The following is a 22,700-nucleotide window of genomic DNA, read 5'->3' as shown; positions in this document are numbered from 1 at the left end:
TTATTGACCGGAAGCCAGTTTAGTTGCCTAAAGAAAGTTGGCCCTAGGTGAGTGCGTGGAGGTAGCTTAAGGACTACTCTCATTAGTCTGAAGTTTGTTTTTCACAACCTGTGGAGTGCCACTAAACCAGGAGGTGGCAGCATAGTCAAAGTGACTTTGTTAACACCATCCGGTAGTGCACGGTCCGTCCACTACCGCGGTTTACGCAGGGAAGTGGCGTATGTTTCAAGAGTGGTGTGAGGTTGGGGGCCTGGACCCGGTGTCATGCCCCCTGGACTCGGTTCTGTCCTTTCTCCAGTCTATCCTGGATAGACTGTCGGCCTCGACAGTGAAGGTATACGCCGCAGCTATATCTTCTTGTCATGTGGGCTTTGAGGGCAGAACGCTGTTCAGCCTCGTGAGATGTTTCCTGCTTGGCGCACGGTGTCTCAAGCCTGTGGAACGTGCTCTGTCTCCGAGCTGGGACCTCCAACTGGTCCTGGAAAGGCTGTTGGGGGCCCTGTTTGAGCCTCTTGAGCAGGCGCCGTTGGATCTACTGTCTTTCAACACGCGTTCCTTCTGGCCATCACCTCCGCTAAACGCGTGGGTGAGCTGTGTGCTCTCTCGGTGCGGTCAGAGTGCCTGTCTATTCAGGCCGATAACAGTGCGACTCTGAGGCCTAATCCGGCCTTTGTGCCAAAGAATATCCGGAGCTCTTTTCGCTCCAGGGATATTGTGCTCCAGGCGTTTCACCCTCCTCCTCACGCTAGTGAGTTGGAGGCGAGCTTTCACCTGTTGTGTCCTGTCCGTGCTGTGCGTTACCTTAGCACGCAGGATCTCAGGGCTACCGATCAACTTTTTGTTTGTTACGGTGGCTCTCACGCGGGTAAGGCGCTGTCCAAGCAACGCCTGTCACATTGGTTATGCGAGGGAATTGCCCTCTGCTACACTTTGGCCGGACGGGTTCCCCCCGCAGGCGTCAGGGCACACTCCACTCGTGGAGTGGCGGCCTCTGCTGCACTGTTTGGGGGGGCCTCGGTGGAGGACATCTGCGCTGCGGCTTCCTGGTCCTTTTGTTAGGTTTTACCTCATGGACATGACTGGGGGCTCTGTCTCCCAAGCAGTCCTGAGGGCCAGGACCTCTCCTGCTCCCCGCCATTAGGTGGGCTAGCAGGTGTGTGTGGGTGTGGACCACGGAGTGCTCTGTCACACGTGGTCCCACTTGCACTGTGCGCTCTAGGGTGACTGGTCCCTTTTTCGCACATTGGTTGTAGTTGACTGCCTCCCCCCCTCGTTAGGACGGGCGGGTGGACGGGTCCCCTCCTCCCTGGCAGGGGATTATGGGCCCTCAGGGGGTGCATTTGACGTGGCCACGCGTCCGCTCTGCCACTTTGATCTCATTATGGCAGAGCGAGATGCGATATCAGTATAATGAAATATAACGAAGGTTATTCTATAACCCTAGTTATATGAATACTGACTGAGCGTCTCGCTCTTCAGCGCCCTGAGGACCCTTGGATGTTTTTCACGCATGGAATTCAGACTGGGAAGGGCGCGAGCGTGACCACTTCCTGTGTTTTGAAGGAACACACGGGAGTAGACGTGGTCACGTGCAAGTGACGTACATGTGTCAACTTTTTCACATGCACAATAGGTGCATGGAGACGATATCTCATTATGGCAGAGCGAGACGCTCAGTCAGTATTCATATAACTAGGGTTATAGAATAACCTTCAATATTACCAATCAACTGTGACTTGTTTACAAGATCCATTAGTAAGACGCAAGTATATATACATATATATATATTAAGGCTGTCAAAGTTAACGCAGTATTAACGCGTTATCGCCCGATTCTATTAACACCACTATTTCTTTTTAACTCAAGATTAACTTTTAAGATTTAAATTTTTTTTTTTACTAGACTTCACTCAGGTGTATTATTGATGCTCTCATTGATACTATGTTTGTTTCTGAAGTCTGTGTGTGTGTGTGTGAGATATAGAGAGAGAGGGGGGTGAGAGAGATGACGAAGGGGCAAGAGAGAAAGAGAGCTGGGAGTGTGTGTGTGTGAGAGAGGGGGGGGGTGATTAATCAGCCCTTGTGTGGGTGAATGTAACAAGTTCCTAACGTTTTCTTTCCCCTATTATTTCATGCACACTTTATTCATTGTTTTAAATTATTATTTTCTTTTAAGTTATTTTGTGCATCACTCTGTTTTGAATTTGATGCAAATTTGCAATGCATGAGGGTCATCCTTTTGTGTTAAATGGCTGCATAAAGCAAGCATTTGTTGACTCGCATGTTGATAAGAGTATTCAAACTTGGAACTTGAAAAAGATCTGTTTAAGGTAGATTTTTTTTTAATGCGATTAATTTGCGATTAATCGCGAGTTAACTATGGACAATCATGCGATTAATCGAGTTAAATATTTTAATCGATTGACAGCATATATATATCTCATATATCAACACATAGCAACTGCTGTTTTACACATAGCAACCATTGTCTCTTCCATTGCCAGGTTGCTATGTTACAGGCAGCCATGTTGGAAGACAGAGAACTACACAAACATTCATTGCAAGGCCTCCATCATAAACAAAATGAATGGCTTCATTACTTTATACAGTGGAAATACAGCACCGTCAATAAAAGGATGCAGGCATGAACCAATAGAAACATTTCGAGTGGGTCTGAATCTTGCATTAACCTTCTCTGAACATTCCTTTCATGTTGTTTGCTAGTGTGCCTTTATCAGGGTTTAAGTTTAAGTTTATTTGGATCCCCATTAGCCACAGCAGTGCTAATTTTACAGCAGTTGTTTTACCAAGATTTTGAAACAACATTTACTATTCTCCTGCTTAACATGTCTGGGAAGAGAGTTCCATTCCTGCATACCACGGAACATGACAAATCGCTTCATGGCATTCAACCTCACTTTTGGAAGTGTAAAACCTTGTGCAGATGTAACCCAGGTTTCAGATTCATAACTATTTAGTTATAGGAACATAAATAGTTAATGCCATTGAATAAGAACATAAATAGTTAATGCTATTGTGTAAGAATATAAATAGTTAATGTTATTGGGTTATATGTATATTCATATGAGATTAGCAACGTTTTGACCAAATTTCACTGCCCCTTTAAGTTACCTCATGACGCGAGATAGGTGTCACAACAGTCCACGCCTTGCCTTACGGCAGGTGAGCCTTGCCATACGGCAGACGAGATTATAGATTGACGGAAGCTGACGCAGCTGATTGAACTGAGATGAAATAGCGCCACGAAATAGTTATCAAACAGTCATAAAAGATTCCCCCAGTTACAAAACCGAAGAAGTTGTTGCAGTTAAAGAGCATACCACTTCCGGAAGCGGTTTTGGTGAGTTTCATCAATATTGTGCTGTTTCATTGTCGAATGTACAAAATCGCTAGCTCAATGCTAATCAGCTAATAATGTAGCTTCATCCTGAGTCATGCTAGCCAAGCTCCAAGCTCAATTTGGTTAAATGAAAACTAGAAAGAAACCATTTCAGAAGTACTTATAATTGTATTGATATGCTGTATGATAAGTGTTGTGAAGGGCCAGATTAAACCGAATATATATATTTATTTATATATATATATTTAATTGTATTTGTATATTCTCTAATATTCCCTGATATCCCTTGTATATTCCTTGTACAATATGCATTGAATATCCATTCTAGCCTACTGAACATCCCATAATAGTCTCCATTCTACTATTGGTCGAGACCTTGGTGCCAGGCTGCCATACCCCTCAGACCCAGTTCAAACGTACCGCTCCACATGTACGAACAAGTCCTAGTTCCGCGTAGGAATCTGGCTACCGCACCACTAATGGGACTATTTGTTCATAGTGCGTATATATACTGCGCTACTAAAGTAGGACTTCCTTTTCAGTCCAGTTTCTTACCCTCCAATAGAGTCACAGACGTAAAGCCTCCCCGCGACGCCACGTGTGGGAGTAAGGCCAAGTTCGCCTACCATCGGTATTGAGACATCGTGTATATTAATATTTGAATAGTCATATTTGGCACTATATCGTCGAGTTGGACGTAGTCTATTAAGCTAATAATAGTCTGTTAATATACAGTGCTTCGTGCGGTGAGAATACTACCGTAGTCAGCACCCCATCGTTTCGGGCAGAGAACTGGCTGCTTATCCAGGGTGGTTGACCCCACGTGAAGCTGCACCCGAGGAGCCCCAGAGCCGACGAGCGAGTGGACCTGTATACCGGATTATTCTACCGACGACAGCCCGCCTTCCCAGGCACGGACTATGCTTTGTATACTTTGATTATTCCATGGATAAAGACCCCCGACACTGCCGTGTGTTGGAACCCCCCCCCCTGGAGAGGACGCAAGGTGAGGAGACGCTCTGCAAGACGAGGTCGCTTCACGTCTCTCCTCCGTGGACCGGATGACGCCGGCCCACAAAGAGTCCACCTGCTTTCATCTGTGGTCCAAGGATCGCCGGCGCATTGAACGGCACTACAGTGGGTTCACCTGGGATACCCTTGGCCGGATGAGGCAGCCGGATTCTACCCCCCCCCCCCTCCTACTCCTGTCGGCTTACAAGCGACCGGATTAACCCCCCCTAGTGTATCCAGTATATAATCATTAAAGTATCATTGCTGTTATTCCTTAAACTATTCCAGGTCGTATATGTACCACCTGCGCCTTCAGAGATTGGACATTCTCTATTGATATACCGACGAATACTCTTGCCATAAAAGTGCATACTAATTTCCATTCATAAATGTGATTGATTTGATTAAGTGCTTGCTCTACACACCATCGCTGTGTAGAAATAAAGACCTATTTCTAATTCGTACATTTGTGTTGGATCCGTTTCATCTACGTGACAGTGTTCATCATAATATATTTATGCCGAGTACTGGGTGGCCGAATATTAAGTACAAAGGTAGTGGTAGTAAGTATCATATCTAGTAATACAGTCAGGGAATTGTACCCCTCAGTTACAATTTGGTCCTTCGAGCCGGATGGTAATCAGTGTAATATTAATATAGTGTTATTAATATTGAAATGGCCTATGATGAACACTCCACGAAACGATCCTCCTAACCAACGCCCGCAGCGCGAACGACGGCTCCCTCAGTACTTAGAGGCTTACGCTGTCAGTCAACAACCTAGTCTTCTACTAACAGTAAACGCGGTAAAACTAGAAAGTAAAAGTATGTCTAACCCCAACGCCCAGACTACCCCGACCATAGAGGCCCCTACGGGCTCTAATGTAACTGACCAAGTTCACGGTGGGGACCAGTGGGAACCAGACATGACTTCACACCCCGCCAGTACTGAAGAAGTAGTCCCCGATGAGTCCCGGGAGGAATACAACGCTACCAAGAGAGAACTCGGCACAGAAGAAGACGGGGAGAGCACCGTGGAGATAGAGCTCCAAGGCTCCGCAAGGAGTACCCCGAGGGAAGGCTCCCCTATACAACCGCCTTCTCCCAGCGAGGCAGAGAGGACCCTACAGCAGGCCTTCCTCATCAGCCTGAACGCCGCTGCTGAACGCGACCGACTGCAGATCCAGCAGCGGAGCGAAGAAGAGCATATACGTCTAGAACTAAGACGCATTCAGAGAGAAGAGAATGTGGCCCGAGACCGAGCAGACAGCCAGCGAGCAGCTGCTGGTGCTCTACGGGACGCAGAGCGCGACAGACAGCAAGCGCAACTAATAGAACAGCTGATCAGACGGACAACACCCTCTCCCTCCGCCAGAGGCTCCAGGAACTCGTCTAGACACACCTCCAGGGCGGCATCCCCTAGCCGAGTAAACAACCCTGAACTTGACCAACAGACGAGGTCTATACCCCCCACAGACCACCTCCCCCCACCGGTCCAAGCGAGACCTAGCAACCGGGAAGGAGCAGCATATCCTGTGGAGAGGCTAAACCAGAGACTACAAGCACTGGATGACCTAACTGAAGACGAAGAGGAAGAGGAGGAGAACCACGCCCGACGACAGCACAGTACTCTACCGGACCAGGAGGTCCGGTACAGCCCAGGCTATACTCCCGCGGAGCTGCGCTACAGACCCCCGACTCTATACACGGGTGAGCATGACGCACGACCCGCACCGAGGAACAGCACCTGGACAAGCGGGCCATGGTACACTGCCGGTACCAGCCCATACCAAGGAGCGGGAGGAGACTCGCCTAGGAGGCCTCTCCCCCAACGCTCGCCGATGTATCCACAGTCAGCGTCATACATTGGCCCGCCTATGGTACCCGACTTCACCCAAGAGAACCGGGCCCAGTATACGGAACTCCGCATGTGTCTGGAGACCATGTTGGTGGATGTATTGGATGAACGCCATAAATACGCCATCCTACTGAAGCACTTAAAGGTACCCCGCGCACATAATATAGCGCTCGCCTACGCGACTTCCACCACCCCATACACAGCAGCGCTGGTAGCATTGGACCAGAGGTATGGGCGCATATGGGATTACGTGATCCAGGAGATCCGACACATCGACCGCTTACCCCCAGCAATAGACAATCGAGCACTGGACGACCTGTCCATCAGAGTGCAGTCCCTGGTAGGGATGTTGGGAGCGCAGAGAGAGAAGGGGAGGCATGAACTTTACGCCAACTCAAATGTGGAAAGGATCTTGGAGAAGCTGCCGCCCGCTCGACAGGAGCGTTTTAGGCGACAGAGGGACCACCGAGACCCGAATGGCCCCGAACCGAACCTCCTCGATCTAGCAGACTTCCTGGCGAGAGAAGTCAGCAGCCTACGGCTAGATACATTCGGACGGAGCACCCCTGGCTCCAGAGAAGGAACCAGACGACTAAATGATGGAAGAAGATCGGTGACTGTGATGCACCAATCGGAGTCAGTACCGAGCAGCAGGAGCCACAGTACCCCCTCCAGAACGGAGAAGTGGAAGATAGTGTGCCCCTACTGTGAGAAAGAACACTGGCTAGCGCAATGCGACTCCTTCCCCAAGCTGAACGCGGAGGAAGCAAGTCAATGGATAAAGTCCAACAAGCGCTGTTTTCGCTGTGCGCGCTCACACATGGCAGCCGAATGCCGCTTAAAGAAAAGGTGCACCAAGTGCGATGGAGCCCATCTGGACATACTTCACGACAGTAACAGACGGCGCCCTTCACCCGCACCATCCAGCAGCAAAGCGAGCGTCATGTACATCGATCCCGCCAGCAGCAGTGGAGCCCGAGTACTCCTAAAAGTAGTGCGTGTGACACTAAGCTACCAGAATAAAGTCCTGGACACTTACGCCGTCCTCGATGACGGGTCCGAGAAGACCCTTCTGCTCGCCTCCGCTGCGGCCCAGCTAGGGCTGCGGGGAAGCGAAACCCAAATGACAATTCGGACAATAAGACGAGATTTGAAGACGATAAAGGGCGAGAATGTCTCATTCTCTATCGCAGCAAGCGGCCAGCCTGAGCGACGGTACCAGATTACAGACGCTTTCACCAGCCAAGAAATAGGACTGTCGCGGTACACATACCCCGTCGCCAAGCTGATGGAGAAATATGCACATCTGCGCAAGTTACCGATCCCGCTCATAGACAATGCTATGCCGACCCTGTTGATAGGCTCCGACCATGCAGACCTCATTGTCCCGATAGACCGGGTTCATACCGGACCCCGAGGCTGTCCTGCAGCAGTCGAGACCCGTTTGGGATGGACTCTCCAAGGCCCGCTCGCCAAATCTCTCAACCGAAGTACAGCCACTAGATGTCTCCACTCCCGAGTCACAGAGGGAGAAACCGCACTCCTGCAACACGTAGAGCGGCTATGGACCTTGGAACAAATGCCCTTTAAGAACGGAAAGAAAGACATTCGCTCTAAAGATGACATTTACGCCATTCACCTCCTCGAGACAGGGACCAAGAGAGTCCCGGTCAACGGCGTGTTGAGATACGCCACGCCACTCCTGCGGCGAGAAGGAATGCCTACTTTCCACGCCAAGACAGACGCCACAGAACGGTACCTGCTGAACACGGAGCGGCGCTTAGCCAAGAACCCCGCCCAAGAGAGTGTATACCGCGCTGAGATTGAGAAGCTCATCACAGCGGGACACGTCACAAAGATGGACATTAAAGAGGCTGACCAGACCACTGAATCGTGGTACGTGCCTCACCACAAGGTCCATCACAACGGTAAAGACCGCATAGTATTTAACTGCAGCTACCAGATCGGATCCCAAAATCTGAATAAAGAGTTACTGCCCGGTCCCACACTCGGCCCCTCCCTACTCGGCGTTCTACTCCGCTTCCGCCAGGAAAAGGTGGCCATCAGCGGGGACATTAAAGGAATGTTCCTGCAGGTGAGATTAATAGAGGAGGACAAGCCCCTGTTACGGTTCCTATGGAGAGAGAAGCCAGGAGATGAGCACCCAGCCATCTACCAATGGGAAGTCCTCCCCTTCGGAACGACGTGCAGCCCCTGCTGTGCTACATTTGCACTACAGAAACATGTAGCAGAGGACCCAGCAGCGGACGAAGAGGTCCGACACAGCGTAAAGAACAGCTTCTACGTAGACAACTGTCTACAAAGCCTTTCAACCCAAGAAGATTAAACTCCGCGCCTCATTGATCAAAGGCGGCTTTGATCTCAGGCAGTGGGCCAGCAGCGATCCGCAAGTACTGCGCAGCCTCTCCTCCGAGGACAAGGCAGCCAGCAGCGAGACCTGGATGGCTACAATCCCGGGAGAAGCCCAGGAGATGACCCTGGGATTGGTGTGGCGATTCAAAACAGATTTGCTTCACTACAGACACAAGCCCCTGACTACGGAGCAGGGAAGGCCGGCGGCGGCGCCGACCACCAGACGGAGTGTGTACACAACACTCGCCCGACAATATGACCCGCTAGGATGTATTCTACCGTACACCACCAGGGCAAAAATGATTGTACGAGCATTGTGGGACAAGGACCAGGGCTGGGACGACCCCATTCCCGCACACCTTGCATCCACCTGGAGAGAGTGGGAGATGGAGCTCCACTCACTCCCAGGCGCTAATATGCGCCGAAGCTACTTCCCACCCACGGTGAGGCCAGAGACATGTAAAACGGACTTACACGTCTTCAGTGACGCCTCAGAGGTCGCATACGGATCAGTAGCCTACTTGCGGGCCCAAGAGAAGGGGGGAGAGATCTACACAGCATTTGTCCTCGCCCGCTCGAGAATAGCCCCACGCAAGCAACAATCTATCCCACGTCTAGAGCTCTGCGCAGCCCTAGCCGGAGCGCACCTAGCCACGCTCATCCAACGTGAGCTCACCATACCGGTGTCTAGAACAATCCTGTGGTCAGATTCCACGACGGTACTCGCCTGGATAAAATCGGACTCATGCAAGTACAGAGTCTTCGTGGGAGTCAGAGTCACCGAGATTCAAGACTTAACCGAAGAGTTAACCGGAGAAACAGAGTGGCGCTACGTTGATACAAAACAGAACCCAGCTGACGTCATCACCCGGGGGATCCCCCTGGATGACCTCACCCGTCACAATGCTTACAGTGACGGCCCCGCATTCCTAAGACTCCCGGAAGGACAGTGGCCCATGCCTATCCCGAGGGAAGCAAGTCCAGAGGAGGTGGAAAATAAGAAGTCTGTGTTCTGTGGATTGAGCACTGTTATCTCCGCAGACCCCAACACACTCCTGATGGGGCGGCTAGATCCTGCATTACCCCAGACAATGTACCGGCCTGAAGAAGCGAACGGCCGACGAATGTGGAGGTACAGCCAAGTATTAGCCGACAAGTTTTGGAGCAGTTTCCTACTGCACTACCTACCGTCTCTACAGACCCGCCAGAAGTGGGTAAAGGAGAGAGACAATTTGACAGAAGGAACAGTCGTCATGATTATTGATCAATCACTGCCCAGAGCTATGTGGCCGGCCGGCCGCGTAAGCAAAGTGATCACCGGTGCCGACGGCAAGGTCCGAGCAGCTGAAGTGCTCGTCCAGGGTCGCACTTACACCCGTCCCGTGGCGAGGCTCATAGAACTGCCCCGACTCCCAGACACAATCGATGATGACCATGACCCTATAACCCTATGACTTTGTGAAGTTGACTGACCCTACAGCAAACCCTTATGTGTAAATAGACAACGCGATTAATCTGTCTCTGTTTAACTGATTAGGTCTGGGACCAATCAGGGGGTGGCTGTTGTGAAGGGCCAGATTAAACCGAATATATATATTTATTTATATATATATATTTAATTGTATTTGTATATTCTCTAATATTCCCTGATATCCCTTGTATATTCCTTGTACAATATGCATTGAATATCCATTCTAGCCTACTGAACATCCCATAATAGTCTCCATTCTACTATTGGTCGAGACCTTGGTGCCAGGCTGCCATACCCCTCAGACCCAGTTCAAACGTACCGCTCCACATGTACGAACAAGTCCTAGTTCCGCGTAGGAATCTGGCTACCGCACCACTAATGGGACTATTTGTTCATAGTGCGTATATATACTGCGCTACTAAAGTAGGACTTCCTTTTCAGTCCAGTTTCTTACCCTCCAATAGAGTCACAGACGTAAAGCCTCCCCGCAACGCCACGTGTGGGAGTAAGGCCAAGTTCGCCTACCATCGGTATTGAGACATCGTGTATATTAATATTTGAATAGTCATATTTGGCACTATATCGTCGAGTTGGACGTAGTCTATTAAGCTAATAATAGTCTGTTAATATATAGTGCTTCGTGCGGTGAGAATACTACCGTAGTCAGCACCCCATCGTTTCGGGCAGAGAACTGGCTGCTTATCCAGGGTGGTTGACCCCACGTGAAGCTGCACCCGAGGAGCCCCAGAGCCGACGAGCGAGTGGACCTGTATACCGGATTATTCTACCGACGACAGCCCGCCTTCCCAGGCACGGACTATGCTTTGTATACTTTGATTATTCCATGGATAAAGACCCCCGACACTGCCGTGTGTTGGAACCCCCCCCCCTGGAGAGGACGCAAGGTGAGGAGACGCTCTGCAAGACGAGGTCGCTTCACGTCTCTCCTCCGTGGACCGGATGACGCCGGCCCACAAAGAGTCCACCTGCTTTCATCTGTGGTCCAAGGATCGCCGGCGCATTGAACGGCACTACAGTGGGTTCACCTGGGATACCCTTGGCCGGATGAGGCAGCCGGATTCTACCCCCCCCCCCCCCATCTACTCCTGTCGGCTTACAAGCGACCGGATTAACCCCCCCTAGTGTATCCAGTATATAATCATTAAAGTATCATTGCTGTTATTCCTTAAACTATTCCAGGTCGTATATGTACCACCTGCGCCTTCAGAGATTGGACATTCTCTATTGATATACCGACGAATACTCTTGCCATAAAAGTGCATACTAATTTCCATTCATAAATGTGATTGATTTGATTAAGTGCTTGCTCTACACACCATCGCTGTGTAGAAATAAAGACCTATTTCTAATTCGTACATTTGTGTTGGATCCGTTTCATCTACGTGACAGTGTTCATCATAATATATTTATGCCGAGTACTGGGTGGCCGAATATTAAGTACAAAGGTAGTGGTAGTAAGTATCATATCTAGTAATACAGTCAGGGAATTGTACCCCTCAGTTACAATAAGAACATGGTCTATATACATTTTGACTGCTTTTGAGAGTTTAATATGGAATGTGAGGAATGTTCCCATATGCTAGTGCACTTTAGCCTAATTTAGCATAAGACAAATGGACATTCCCACGTGCTGTGATAAGGTAGCCTACTTTAGCTTAACATAGCTAAAAGTAGCCTGATTGATTATTCATTCTAAAAGCAATGAAAAGATGATGAAGCAATGAAAGATGGTAAATAGCTTTTATTTTATGAATGCCTGTATAACGCAGGCCAGGTTTTTCTAGCACCCCGTTCCACCCCCGGGAAGAGTTCCCAGGAGTCCCGACCGACCACCACTCATCACGTGTGCCCACGCGGGACGAGGCAGTGTGCCGGACCGACACAAGATGGCGAGCCAACCCACTGAACCTCAGATCTAGATCAGGGCTATACCCGGCGCCTGATCTGTTACCCCTGTTGCCTCAACACCCTGTTGCCTCAACAGCCTGGTAGGATTGTGAATTACCTTCCTCATTCCCAGTGAGGAAGTGGATCAGGAATTAACGAACTAATTTAACTCGAGTCACAAGAACTTCCAAGGACCATCATATCCTTTTCTATGATACGAACTGATTGAACGAGAGCACAAGGACTTCCAAGGGCTTTTGACCCCGTTTCACCTTTTGTATTTTGATATTGTATTTTGTATTTGATTGATGCACATTGTATATATGGGTACTGATATTTCTCCTGTAAGAAGGGAGAGTTAAAGGGTAAATGCACCCAGTAAGATACTTGAACCACTGATATTTCGCCTGTAAGAAGGGAGAGTTAAAGGGTAAATACACCCAGTAAGATACTTGAACTACTGATATTTCTCCTGTAAGAGGGAGAGTTAAAGGGTAAATTCACCCAATAAAATACCTGAACCACTGATGTTCTCCTGTAAAGAGGACGAGTTAAAGGTTCAATGCACCCAGTAAGATACTTGAATCTCACTGATAACATATTGATTATAGTTGAATCACTGATGGTTCTCCTGTAAAGAAAGATGGTTTAAAGGGTAATTTCACCTGATAAGGTATTTGCATTCCTATAACCTTGAATATTTCTATTGGTACTTTGTTCGTATTACACCTGCAAAGGAAGAGTTTAAAGGGTAATTTCACCTAATAAGGTACTTGCATTCCTTGCACACTTAAAGTTTCAAATGAATATGTTTAAACACTTATTGAAATGATAAACTGATATAGTTTACTGAATGATAAACTGTTATAGAGTTTACTGATCTGCAATTGCAGAAGAAAGATAATGAGTTACTCACGAAAAGGGATATATCTAATGTCCAACTTTAAACCTAGCTTTTAGCTAGTGATAACCTCAGAGACGTCTGAACCGAACCAAATGTGTTGATCCAATCAACCTAGAACCTGATATCGAACTAACCCTCCTGAAAGAAGGAGTGGTTAATGAAATAACCTAAAAGGGATACTTCACTTTACCTCACTGTCACTGTATGTATTGCAATTGTCTAGCTAGCGCGCTTGTTGTGAATAAATTACCGGTCACTGTTATAACCTTGTCTCTGGTCTATCCTTTAAAACTGGTCCGTGGCGAACAGCTGTTACTGTTAGTGACACAAGTGCTACACAGAAGCATGTCTGGTGGAATGGTTGTGTCTGTCAAGTAGGGGTGTAAAGGTACACGTATCCGTACCGAACCGTACCGTTTCAGTGTGTACCGTACCGAACGGCTGTGTAGTGCAGTGGTTCCCAAAGTCGGGGTCGCGAGCAGCCACGGGAGGGCCGCGAGATGATTAAAAAAAAATAAATAAAAAATAAAAAGAAAAAATGTTTTTTTTTTTAGGTCACTGAACTTAGAAGCAGGCCAGGACAGTGTTTCTAGTTGTATTCTAAAATTTTATTCTATTGTATTCTAAAATGTGACTATATGGTTTTATATTAACTTAATAAATAAACAAAAACGAAAAATCTACTTATTTCAACGAACATTTCAAACTAAATAACAGATTATGCACATAAAACGCTGAAAACAACTGAAGCAACAATAGTATTTTAATGAGGCTATTATTATCATTATTATTTTGCAACAAGTTAGCCCTCTCATAAATAGCACATATAAATGAATAACTAACTTGAACTAACTTAATAGGATTGAAGTGATATTTGGCTTAAAAAATCGGTCGCCTGGAAAAAAAAATAAAATAAAAAGCCTGACGATGTGCATTGGGCCGCGGCTCTCTGACGCCTTATTTTCTGGGTCCCGGCCTGAAAAGTTTGGGAACCCCTGGTGTAGTGTACCGAACGAATACAATATTATGGTAACCACTAACGACCGCCCACCGGGGGCTGTTTTTTTCACAATCTAATATAATTATTATAATTTGTTAATGTTTTACAAGTCGATTATTAATTTCAATATATAATATTCGTTGACAGTACAATTAGTTACTGCACACTACATCACCCCTGAGTGGAACATGGAAAGCCAAACTTTCCCCCACTGTACCGAAAACCTGTACTGAACCGTGACTTCAAAACCGAGGTACGTACCGTGGTTTCTGTGTACCGTTACACCCCTACTGTCAAGACTTATAGATACATTGTTATATAAAATTGAGGGAATCTTTGTAACAAGAATATTCCTAGTGAATACAAGGAGTGAGCAGAGTAACTTATGTTTGACAAGTAACCACGTTAAACAACTCTGCAACATTAGTTCTGTACTCACAGACTCGCATTCAAAATGGCGCTGCACCGAACGGCTGCCTTTCTGATCGCTCCGTCGAGACTGTGCTTTCTTTTGTTAATTTTTATAGTATTAAGAGTTTTATTTGCACCTACTGTTGGTGCATTATATGTGTATGACGTCAGTCAATCATTGACATTGGATTAAGTAAAATGTACCGATTGGATTGCTGAACAGCAGCAGTGGCCCGCTGAGATCCTTTGTTGTGGCCATGGCCAAAGCCAGAAGCCGCGACGAAGAGGAAGAGCAGCCGGGGTCCGGAACAGACTGAGGTCCAAACGGTGCTTGACTTTGTCTGTACTCTGGTAGAAGAAACAATCCCCTCTACCACAATTAGAATCTACCCAAATCAAAAGCCCTGGGTAGATAAATCCGTCCGTGAGGCTCTGAAAGTGCGTTACAGGGATAAAGTTGAACTTCAGTTTGAACAGGCTGACTCTAGAGGCATGTGGCAGGGCCTCAGAACAATGACAGATTACAAAGGCACCTCCCTCAAACTGAACAGTGACATCTCCTTAGCAAAGGATCTCAATTCCTTCTATGCGAGGTTTGAGGCTGTGAATAACAACACCAGCCTACAAACCACGGCAATGGGGGGGGGGGGGGGGGTCTGCTAATGGAGACTCAGTGTTCAGGGTAACAGAACATGAGGTGAGACGGATCTTTAAAAAAGTGAATATCAGGAAGGCAGCAGGACCGGACGGCATCCCCGGCCGCGTCCTAAAAGCCTGTGCCGACCAACTGGCCCTGGTATTCACTGACATCTTCAACCTGTCCTTGGAACAGGCTGTCATCCCCACCTGTCTGAAGAAGTCCAACATCATCCGTGTACCCAAAAAATCTACGCCCGCTTGCCTCAACGACTACCGCCCTGTAGCCCTCACCTCCATAGCCATGAAGTGCTTTGAGAAGCTAGTGAAGGGCTACATCTGTTCCTCCCTCCCCATCAACCTGGACCCCCTGCAATTTGCATATCGCCCCAACAGGTCCACGGAGGACGCCATAGCCCATGTGCTGCACACAGCAGCATCACACCTGGACAAGAGGCAGGGGAACTATGTGAGAATGCTGTTCATCGACTACAGCTCAGCATTCAATACCATAGTCCCCTCCAAACTCATAGCCAAGCTCAGGGACCTGGGCTTGAACTATGACCTCTGCCAGTGGGTCTTGGACTTCCTGACGGGCAGACCCCAGGTGGTAAGAGCAGGCAACTGCACCTCCTCATCCATCACGCTCAACATAGGGGCCCCCCAGGGCTGTGTTATGAGCCCCCTCCTCTACTCCCTGTACACACATAACTGCGTAGCACAGCGGAACAACAACACAATCATCAAATTTGCTGATGACACAGTAGTGGTGGGCCTGATCTCTGCCAACGACGAGAGGGCCTACCTGGAAGAGGTAGAGAATATGTCACAGTGGTGTCAGGAGAACTGCCTCTCCCTGAACGTCAGCAAAACAAAAGAGATGATTGTGGACTTCAGGAGGTCGGGGGTCAAGGACTACAGCCCCCTCAGCATCGACGGGGCACCGGTTGAGAGAGTGAACAGTTTCAAGTACCTCGGAGCCCACATATCCGAGGATTTGACATGGACCACACACATTGACAGTGTTGTGAAGAAGGCACGACAACGCCTCTACTTCCTCAGGCGCCTAAGGAAGTTCCAAGTCAGTCAGAAGATCCTTAGGAACTTCTACTCATGTACAATAGAGAGCATCCTGACTGGCAACATCACCTCCTGGTTTGGGAATAGCACTGCACAAGACCGTAGCAGACTACAAAGAGTGACACGTTCAGCCGAACGCACAATTGGAGGGGGGCTTCCCACCCTCCAGAACATTTACAACAAGCGGTGCAGGGGGAAGGCTAAGAGAATTATTAAGGACTCGAGCCACCCGAACAACTGCCTCTTTGAACTGCTGCGGTCAGGCAAGCGATACCGGAGTCTTAAGGCGAGCACAGAAAGACTCAGAAGAAGCTTCTATCCCCAGGCCATCAGGCTGCTAAACGAACAATAAACACTATGCAACAACCATCAAATGCACACAGCACACACACCCACACGCACACACTCACTTAAACAAACAACACTGCAGCACCCACTCTCCACACTTTAGATCACACAAACACACTTTATATTTATTGATAAAGGATTTGCACTACAACTCGTACACCTACTGTAAATTGTACCTAAATTGCACCTCATCCCATTTCTGCCTTGCACTATATAGTATTGTATATTAGTACACTGCATAGTATTGTATATTATATGGTAACTCAGTTACGTCTATTCTGCATCGAACATTGTACATATGTCTATACTGAACACTGTGACCTCATTTTTTTACTTCTAATTTACATGCCATACTATGTTATTTTATTTCATACTTATCTTGTCTTGCACAGTCTCTGGAGCGTAACAGTAAGAAGCATTTTGTATAAAAGTATTCTGTACTTCTGTATGACAACTATTAAAGAAACTTGAACTTGAACTTGAAACTTGAACAGCGAAGCGCTATACGTGCTGCTTTGTTTTGTACCATTTGCAATTTTTTCTGTTTATTCGTTGTTACATTCGACCATACTGCAGGACAATAGTCAAGATTTGACAAAACCAGAGCTTGAATTACCTGTTTGATAGAATTCAGTGGTAACAAATGAGCACAATTATTTTAACAACAGAAATCCCTCTTCCCATTTTCACTACTATATTGTTTATTTCGCGTTTTTAACAACCAACTACCAGATTCACTCGTCACTGTACATCACTTCTGAAGTATAAACAAACTATACTGCTGTGACAATTTTGAATATCTTAACATGTATTTACGCCCATACAATTTTTTAGATGAATGATTGTGGATATAATATAGAAAACACATCATTATGATATTGTCAGATGGCGTTGCAAAAATAACATAATAACGTTACAGCGTACAGTTTGTAGTTCAGTCAGCAGCCTCCACTGATGTTATGACGTTACGAAATAACATTATACATTATGCTCCGCGCTTCAATTATACATTATGCTCCGCGCTTCATTCATTCATTTCATAATCAGTCAGCAGCCTGCGTCCTCCACTGATGTTATGACGTTACAAACGCCGCGAAATAACATTATACATTATGCTCCGTGCTTCATTCATTCATTTCATAATCAGTCAGCAGCCTGCGTCCTCCACTGATGCAGCCTCCACTGAACCTACTGTACCTTACTGTACCTCTGCTTGCGCCTACAGCACAGCAGGTAATGGCGTTAATCAATGAAACATGTAACCTACTGTACCTTTGCTTGCGCCTACAGCACAGCAGGTAATGGCGTTAATCAATGAAACATGTAACCTACTGTGCTGGCACAAAAGCTTGCACGTTGGCGGCAGGGTCCATCGCGAAATAGTTAGTTAGTTAGTTAGTTAGTTAGTTAGTTAGTTAGGCAGTTAGTTATGGCGTTAAGTGATGCGGCGATAGCGATATGGCATTAACCAACAACAACAGGCATTAACCAACAACGCAAACACAACGAGGCATTAACCAACGAGCACCTCTCGAGCACCTCTCAGAGCACCTGGGGGAGCCTCATGCGCATGCGCGGCCGCGGTCACTCTCTGCCGCGTCTGCCACGTCTCTCTCTGCCGCACACAGCGCGGATAAGGGCGTGTGCTAGGGCGGGCACGTGGCCAATCAGAGAAACGCTGAACGAAAAGCTGAACACAAGTTGGTTGCCTTTAATATTCACACCGCCTGGACTTGATTAATTACCACATCACTTATCAAAAGTTTCAAGACTGGGTTCGTTCTTAGAGTATGGTTTGGACCGAAAATTATGCTACTTGTCTTCGATATGTTTAGAACTAGTTTGTTATTCTTTATCCATTCCATCACTGAATGCAACTCTGCCTTTAGGACCATATTTAATTCATTGGCTGTAGAGGCTGATGTGTAAATCGTTGAATCATCCGCATACATTGAAATATAGGACTTATTTAGGACAATAGGCATGTAATTTGTAAATATGGTGTAGAGCAAAGGCCCAAGGCAACTTCCTTGGGGTACTCCACACCTTACAGTTTTAACTTCTGAGTAACTCCCATTAAAAAAAACTATTTGTTTCCGGTTTGCTAAATAAGTTTGAATCCAAGATAATGCAGATAAGGAGAAACCGTAACATTCAAGTTTTTTAAGTAATAATTTTGTGATCAATGATGTCGAATGCTGCAGTAAAATCAAGCAAGACAGAACCAACCATTTTCTTTGTATCTATCTCTTTCAGCCAATCATCCGTCATTTGGGTTAAAGCAGTCGCTGTTGAATGTCCTTCACGATATGCATGTTGAAAATCAGTGGTTAATGTGTTCAAAGAAAAATAGCATTTAATCTGTTCACTTACTATTCTTTCCATCAGTTTACTTAAAACTGGCAGTAAACTTATGGGACGACTATTAGATTTGGCAGTGGTATTACTTTGGCAGTTTTCCACTGTTGCGGATACAAACATTCACTAAAGGTTGATTTATAATATGACAGATAGCAGGGGCAATTAAATCTGCGACCAATTTCAGGGGTTTCCCGTCAAGACCGTCAACACCTGGTGGTTTGTTTTTAGTGGTACTTAACACATTGGGCGCCATGCATTGTGCCCATCATTATGCCCTCTCTGCCACCGCTGTAAGCCTATGGAGATGTTTACCTTCTTTGCAGGGCTATAACTTTTTAAATATTATAACTATATCTGCATTACTATGGCCCATTCAACATTGGGTATCTATCGTTCCGGATGTGGGAACGTTATATTTTTTTCATTCATACATTGTTGTGTTAATACCGTCAAGAATAAGTATGTTTTTAAGCTTTTCTGCTGTAATTCCAAAAACGCTAGTTATAGGCCCTGAAGCATATGATAGATTATCGATTGGCGTTTCTTTCCTATACACGCTATATAAAAAAAATTCAAATGTATATGATCGGTATACATTATGCTTCATCATGCATGAAGGAAAGGGGGGGGGGGTCGTTTATAATTCCTTGATCGTCAGTAACGGCTTTATTTAGTATGGGTTGATATATTGATCAGACTGATTCCAAACAAAGAATTGGACAATCAAGCTGAAAGTAACGTTAGTTTCCTCTTACTGTTCGCCGATGAGACTGGAGGAAAAATATCCCAATTATTTGACGTCGATCTGCTAGATCCATTTCCGGTTTGTATGACGCATTACACGCCGAAATCATATCGATTATTGCGTTTAGAAAGCGATCCAAATGCACTAGAGTGTGTATATTGATCCACGCCACAATATATCTCTGGCGGAGGAATTTCCTCGATGCACCGATCGCCACTTCCAGTTTGGCGTGAGTGTAACTCGCCCGACCATCCACCAGGCGGCGGTATTGAGGCGTTGCAATATCAGAACAGGGTCCGGCTGCGATCCAGAGGGAGGCTGGATGAATTATGAATGCCATGGCGAAAAAAATTCAATATTGATCCCAAACACGTGATACGCCGTTGTTGGCGTTCAACGCATGGCGGGCAATAACGATTTACACCGTTCTTGGAGCACAATGTGTTCTACATTACTTAGTCACACTATCAAAATTACATTTAAAATGTGTATCTTTCATAATTGTATTCTTTATTAATAAATACGATTTTTCATTATCTATTGTTTGCATATTATTCGTGGTATGCAGGAATGGAACTCTCTTCCCAGCAACCCCAGTTGCTGTCAGGATCCCAAATTAAAGAACTTACCACTAGGATGCCGTTAGTGAGGTATTCATTTGTGGGCTCCTCGCTGTAAACAATCACATATTATGTTTGTTGCAACACTATTTTGAGTAGTGTATATAGTAGCTTCACATGAAAGCAAAAAGTGAACACAGAAGACCATACATACTGTAACTCACTTACCTCTTCAGTAACTCAAACTCCACCCAGAGTTCCTCCTTTGTCTATAGAAAAGAAAGCGTGTGAAAACAATGTCATCATGGGCTGTTTGCTCAACGACTCACTTAACTCATTCAGCGTCATAGCCTGTCCCCATCTCTGCTCTCTAGGGCCAGCTTTCCATTGCCTATTTTCACGACATTTCACGATCTTTGCGGATCTATTGTATATTCTATATTCAGTGATGGGAGTAACAGTGTTATAAAGAACGGCGTTACTAACGGCGTTAGTTTTTTCAGTAACGAGTAATCTAACGGATTACTCTTCAAATCTTAATAACGCCGTTACCGTTACTGCCAAAAAATGCGGCGCGTTACTGTCTATGCGGCGCGATTGGCTGAGGTTGAGTAAAATGTCATGGTAAGCCAATCAAAGGTAGAGGTGGGCGGGTGCCTCCAGAGTCTGACACACAGCGACACAACACAAGCGACTCAGTCACCGTGAGACCGCGGTCCGTGTAGGTTTGTTTGGCGGCCAAATAATCCAAAACGAATGCAACAAACAACACGCGCGAGCAGTCAATGACAGACCGCGGGTCCATGAGTGTTTTTTGTTCACTCTTGTTGTGTTGCAGCGCAGGGCACTACACAGTAGCGGAGGCTTTACTCTGCTGACATAGTGCTGCACTTCCTGGTTTAAAAGCACAGTCTTCAGGTGCTCAGAGTCAGAGATATATATCTGTATGTCATGCATGTCTTAAATGTCATGATTAGATTTGTTTAGATGATTAGATTAGATTCTTATATCTGTATGTTGTGTATGTCATAAATGTCATGAATTGAAAATGGGGGACCCTGATGTAAACAAGACGAAAGTCTTTCTCTGGTCTGCATCCCCTTAACAATTGTGTGTATTGAGCTGTACTGTACCCATTCTGCAATCTGTTAATTAAAATGTTCAATCAATCAGTATATATTTGTTATTTATTTTTGGTATAGTGCTTAACAAGCATAATTTAATGTTGCCCAGTTGTGGCCTGTTGAGGGGCAATACATGATAACAAAAGTTCCAAAACATCTATTGTATTTGTATGATCCACTATATAAACATAGTAATTATAATAATATCTACATACATGGCATTTGATTGGAGGCTAGTCTCACTTTGTCCCACAGCAACATTAAAATAGTTTAGATTTGTGTATGTTGTTTATGTAAAAAAAAATACTTGAAAGTAACGCAATAGTTACTTTCTGAAGTAACTAGTTACTTTTATAATTTGTAACTGAGTAAGTAATTTAGTTACTTTTTGGAAGAAGTAACTAGTAACTGTAACTAGTTACTTTTTAAAAGTAACTTGCCCAACACTGTCTATATTATAGCTATGGAGAAAATAGTCCGGCTCATTTGACATAGTTTCAGAGTGATCCGGGCTAATTCCTGAAAGCTGAGTTATGGAGCGCTACAGTATGTGCATTTTGCGAAAGTCGTTCGTGTTGCTCGCCTGGACACGATACTATTTCCAAATCAAAGGTATATAATAGGTATTATGTTTCATCATGAAGGCATCAAAGGGGGGGGGTCGTTTTGTGATGCTCTGATCATCAGCAACGGCATACGTTTTGGAGTATGTGACATATGATCGTTGCGATCGATGTGAAATCATTGCAGGATCAAAGTAGGATTGATGTCATATAGTCCTTACCTTTGCTAGGAGGTATTCCAAAATGAATATTCCAATTGTCTGATTGCGATTTCCAGTATTGATGTCCATCGGGTCCCTGACATGAAATGGGACATCAAGTGTGCTGGACACGTTCCAAGTTGCTCGAATTAAGTGTTTCACTTGCCCGGGTCCAAATTCTCCACCCGGACCATATAAAATGTAACACACAGTGTGAAATAAGGTTTCAAAGGGAAGGCGATACTGCCACCTAGCAGGATTCGGCCGACATTGCAATCTCGAGGTCTCAGAATGAGTCCCAGTGATACACCGAGGTCCGTGAGACTGTATAGAATATTAAAATCGAAAAAAAGAAAAAAGGATCTAAAAACGTATTATTACGTGATTGGCGCTCAACCGCTGGCGAGCAAACGCGTATTATTACGTGGTTGGCGCTGAATGAGTTAATATTGGCACATGACATCATATGGGAAATCAAAACAAAGCAAATAGAAGATAGAACCCTAAATGTAATTAATTTCAAATGCATGGCCTATATTCGTAAAAACTTTAACCTCTTCCACCCAGAGCCTATTTTCTGAAAGTCCGCCTAAAATACATACATAAGTAAATGGAATATTGCTCCACTTCTACAAGGCCCATTAGCATATTCCTGGTATCTAGGGACATCTATGGACCTCAGTGAATGTATTCCCAGTGTCAGAAATATTGTGTCTATTACTAGGCTTGCTTAAATTGTGATGAAACAAAGGAGAATATGAATTATGATTTTTCTTTGCATCTTTGA

At 45.8% G+C, this 22,700-nt stretch overlaps 1 protein-coding gene across 2 annotated transcripts in view; it reads right to left on the bottom strand.

Annotated features, from left to right (window-relative positions):
• Positions 1–22,700, bottom strand: part of LOC311234105 (cytosolic phospholipase A2 zeta-like) — a 163,311-nt gene that overhangs the window by 91,454 nt on the left and 49,157 nt on the right. For both annotated transcript variants that reach the window (XM_084321219.1, XM_084321220.1), the window contains exons 5-6: positions 20,255–20,295; positions 20,096–20,138 (exon numbers count right to left, since the gene is read on the bottom strand). In XM_084321219.1, the coding sequence (XP_084177345.1) occupies positions 20,096–20,138; positions 20,255–20,295 (84 nt within the window). The remainder of the gene's footprint in view (positions 1–20,095; positions 20,139–20,254; positions 20,296–22,700) is intronic.

Source organism: Notolepis coatsorum (genome assembly GCF_963971535.1).
Source record: "Notolepis coatsorum genome assembly, chromosome: 9".
Taxonomy (NCBI): Eukaryota; Metazoa; Chordata; class Actinopteri; order Aulopiformes; family Paralepididae; genus Notolepis; species Notolepis coatsorum.
The sequence above is the reverse complement of the archived record's forward strand: the minus strand, read 5'-3'. Positions and strand labels throughout refer to the sequence as shown.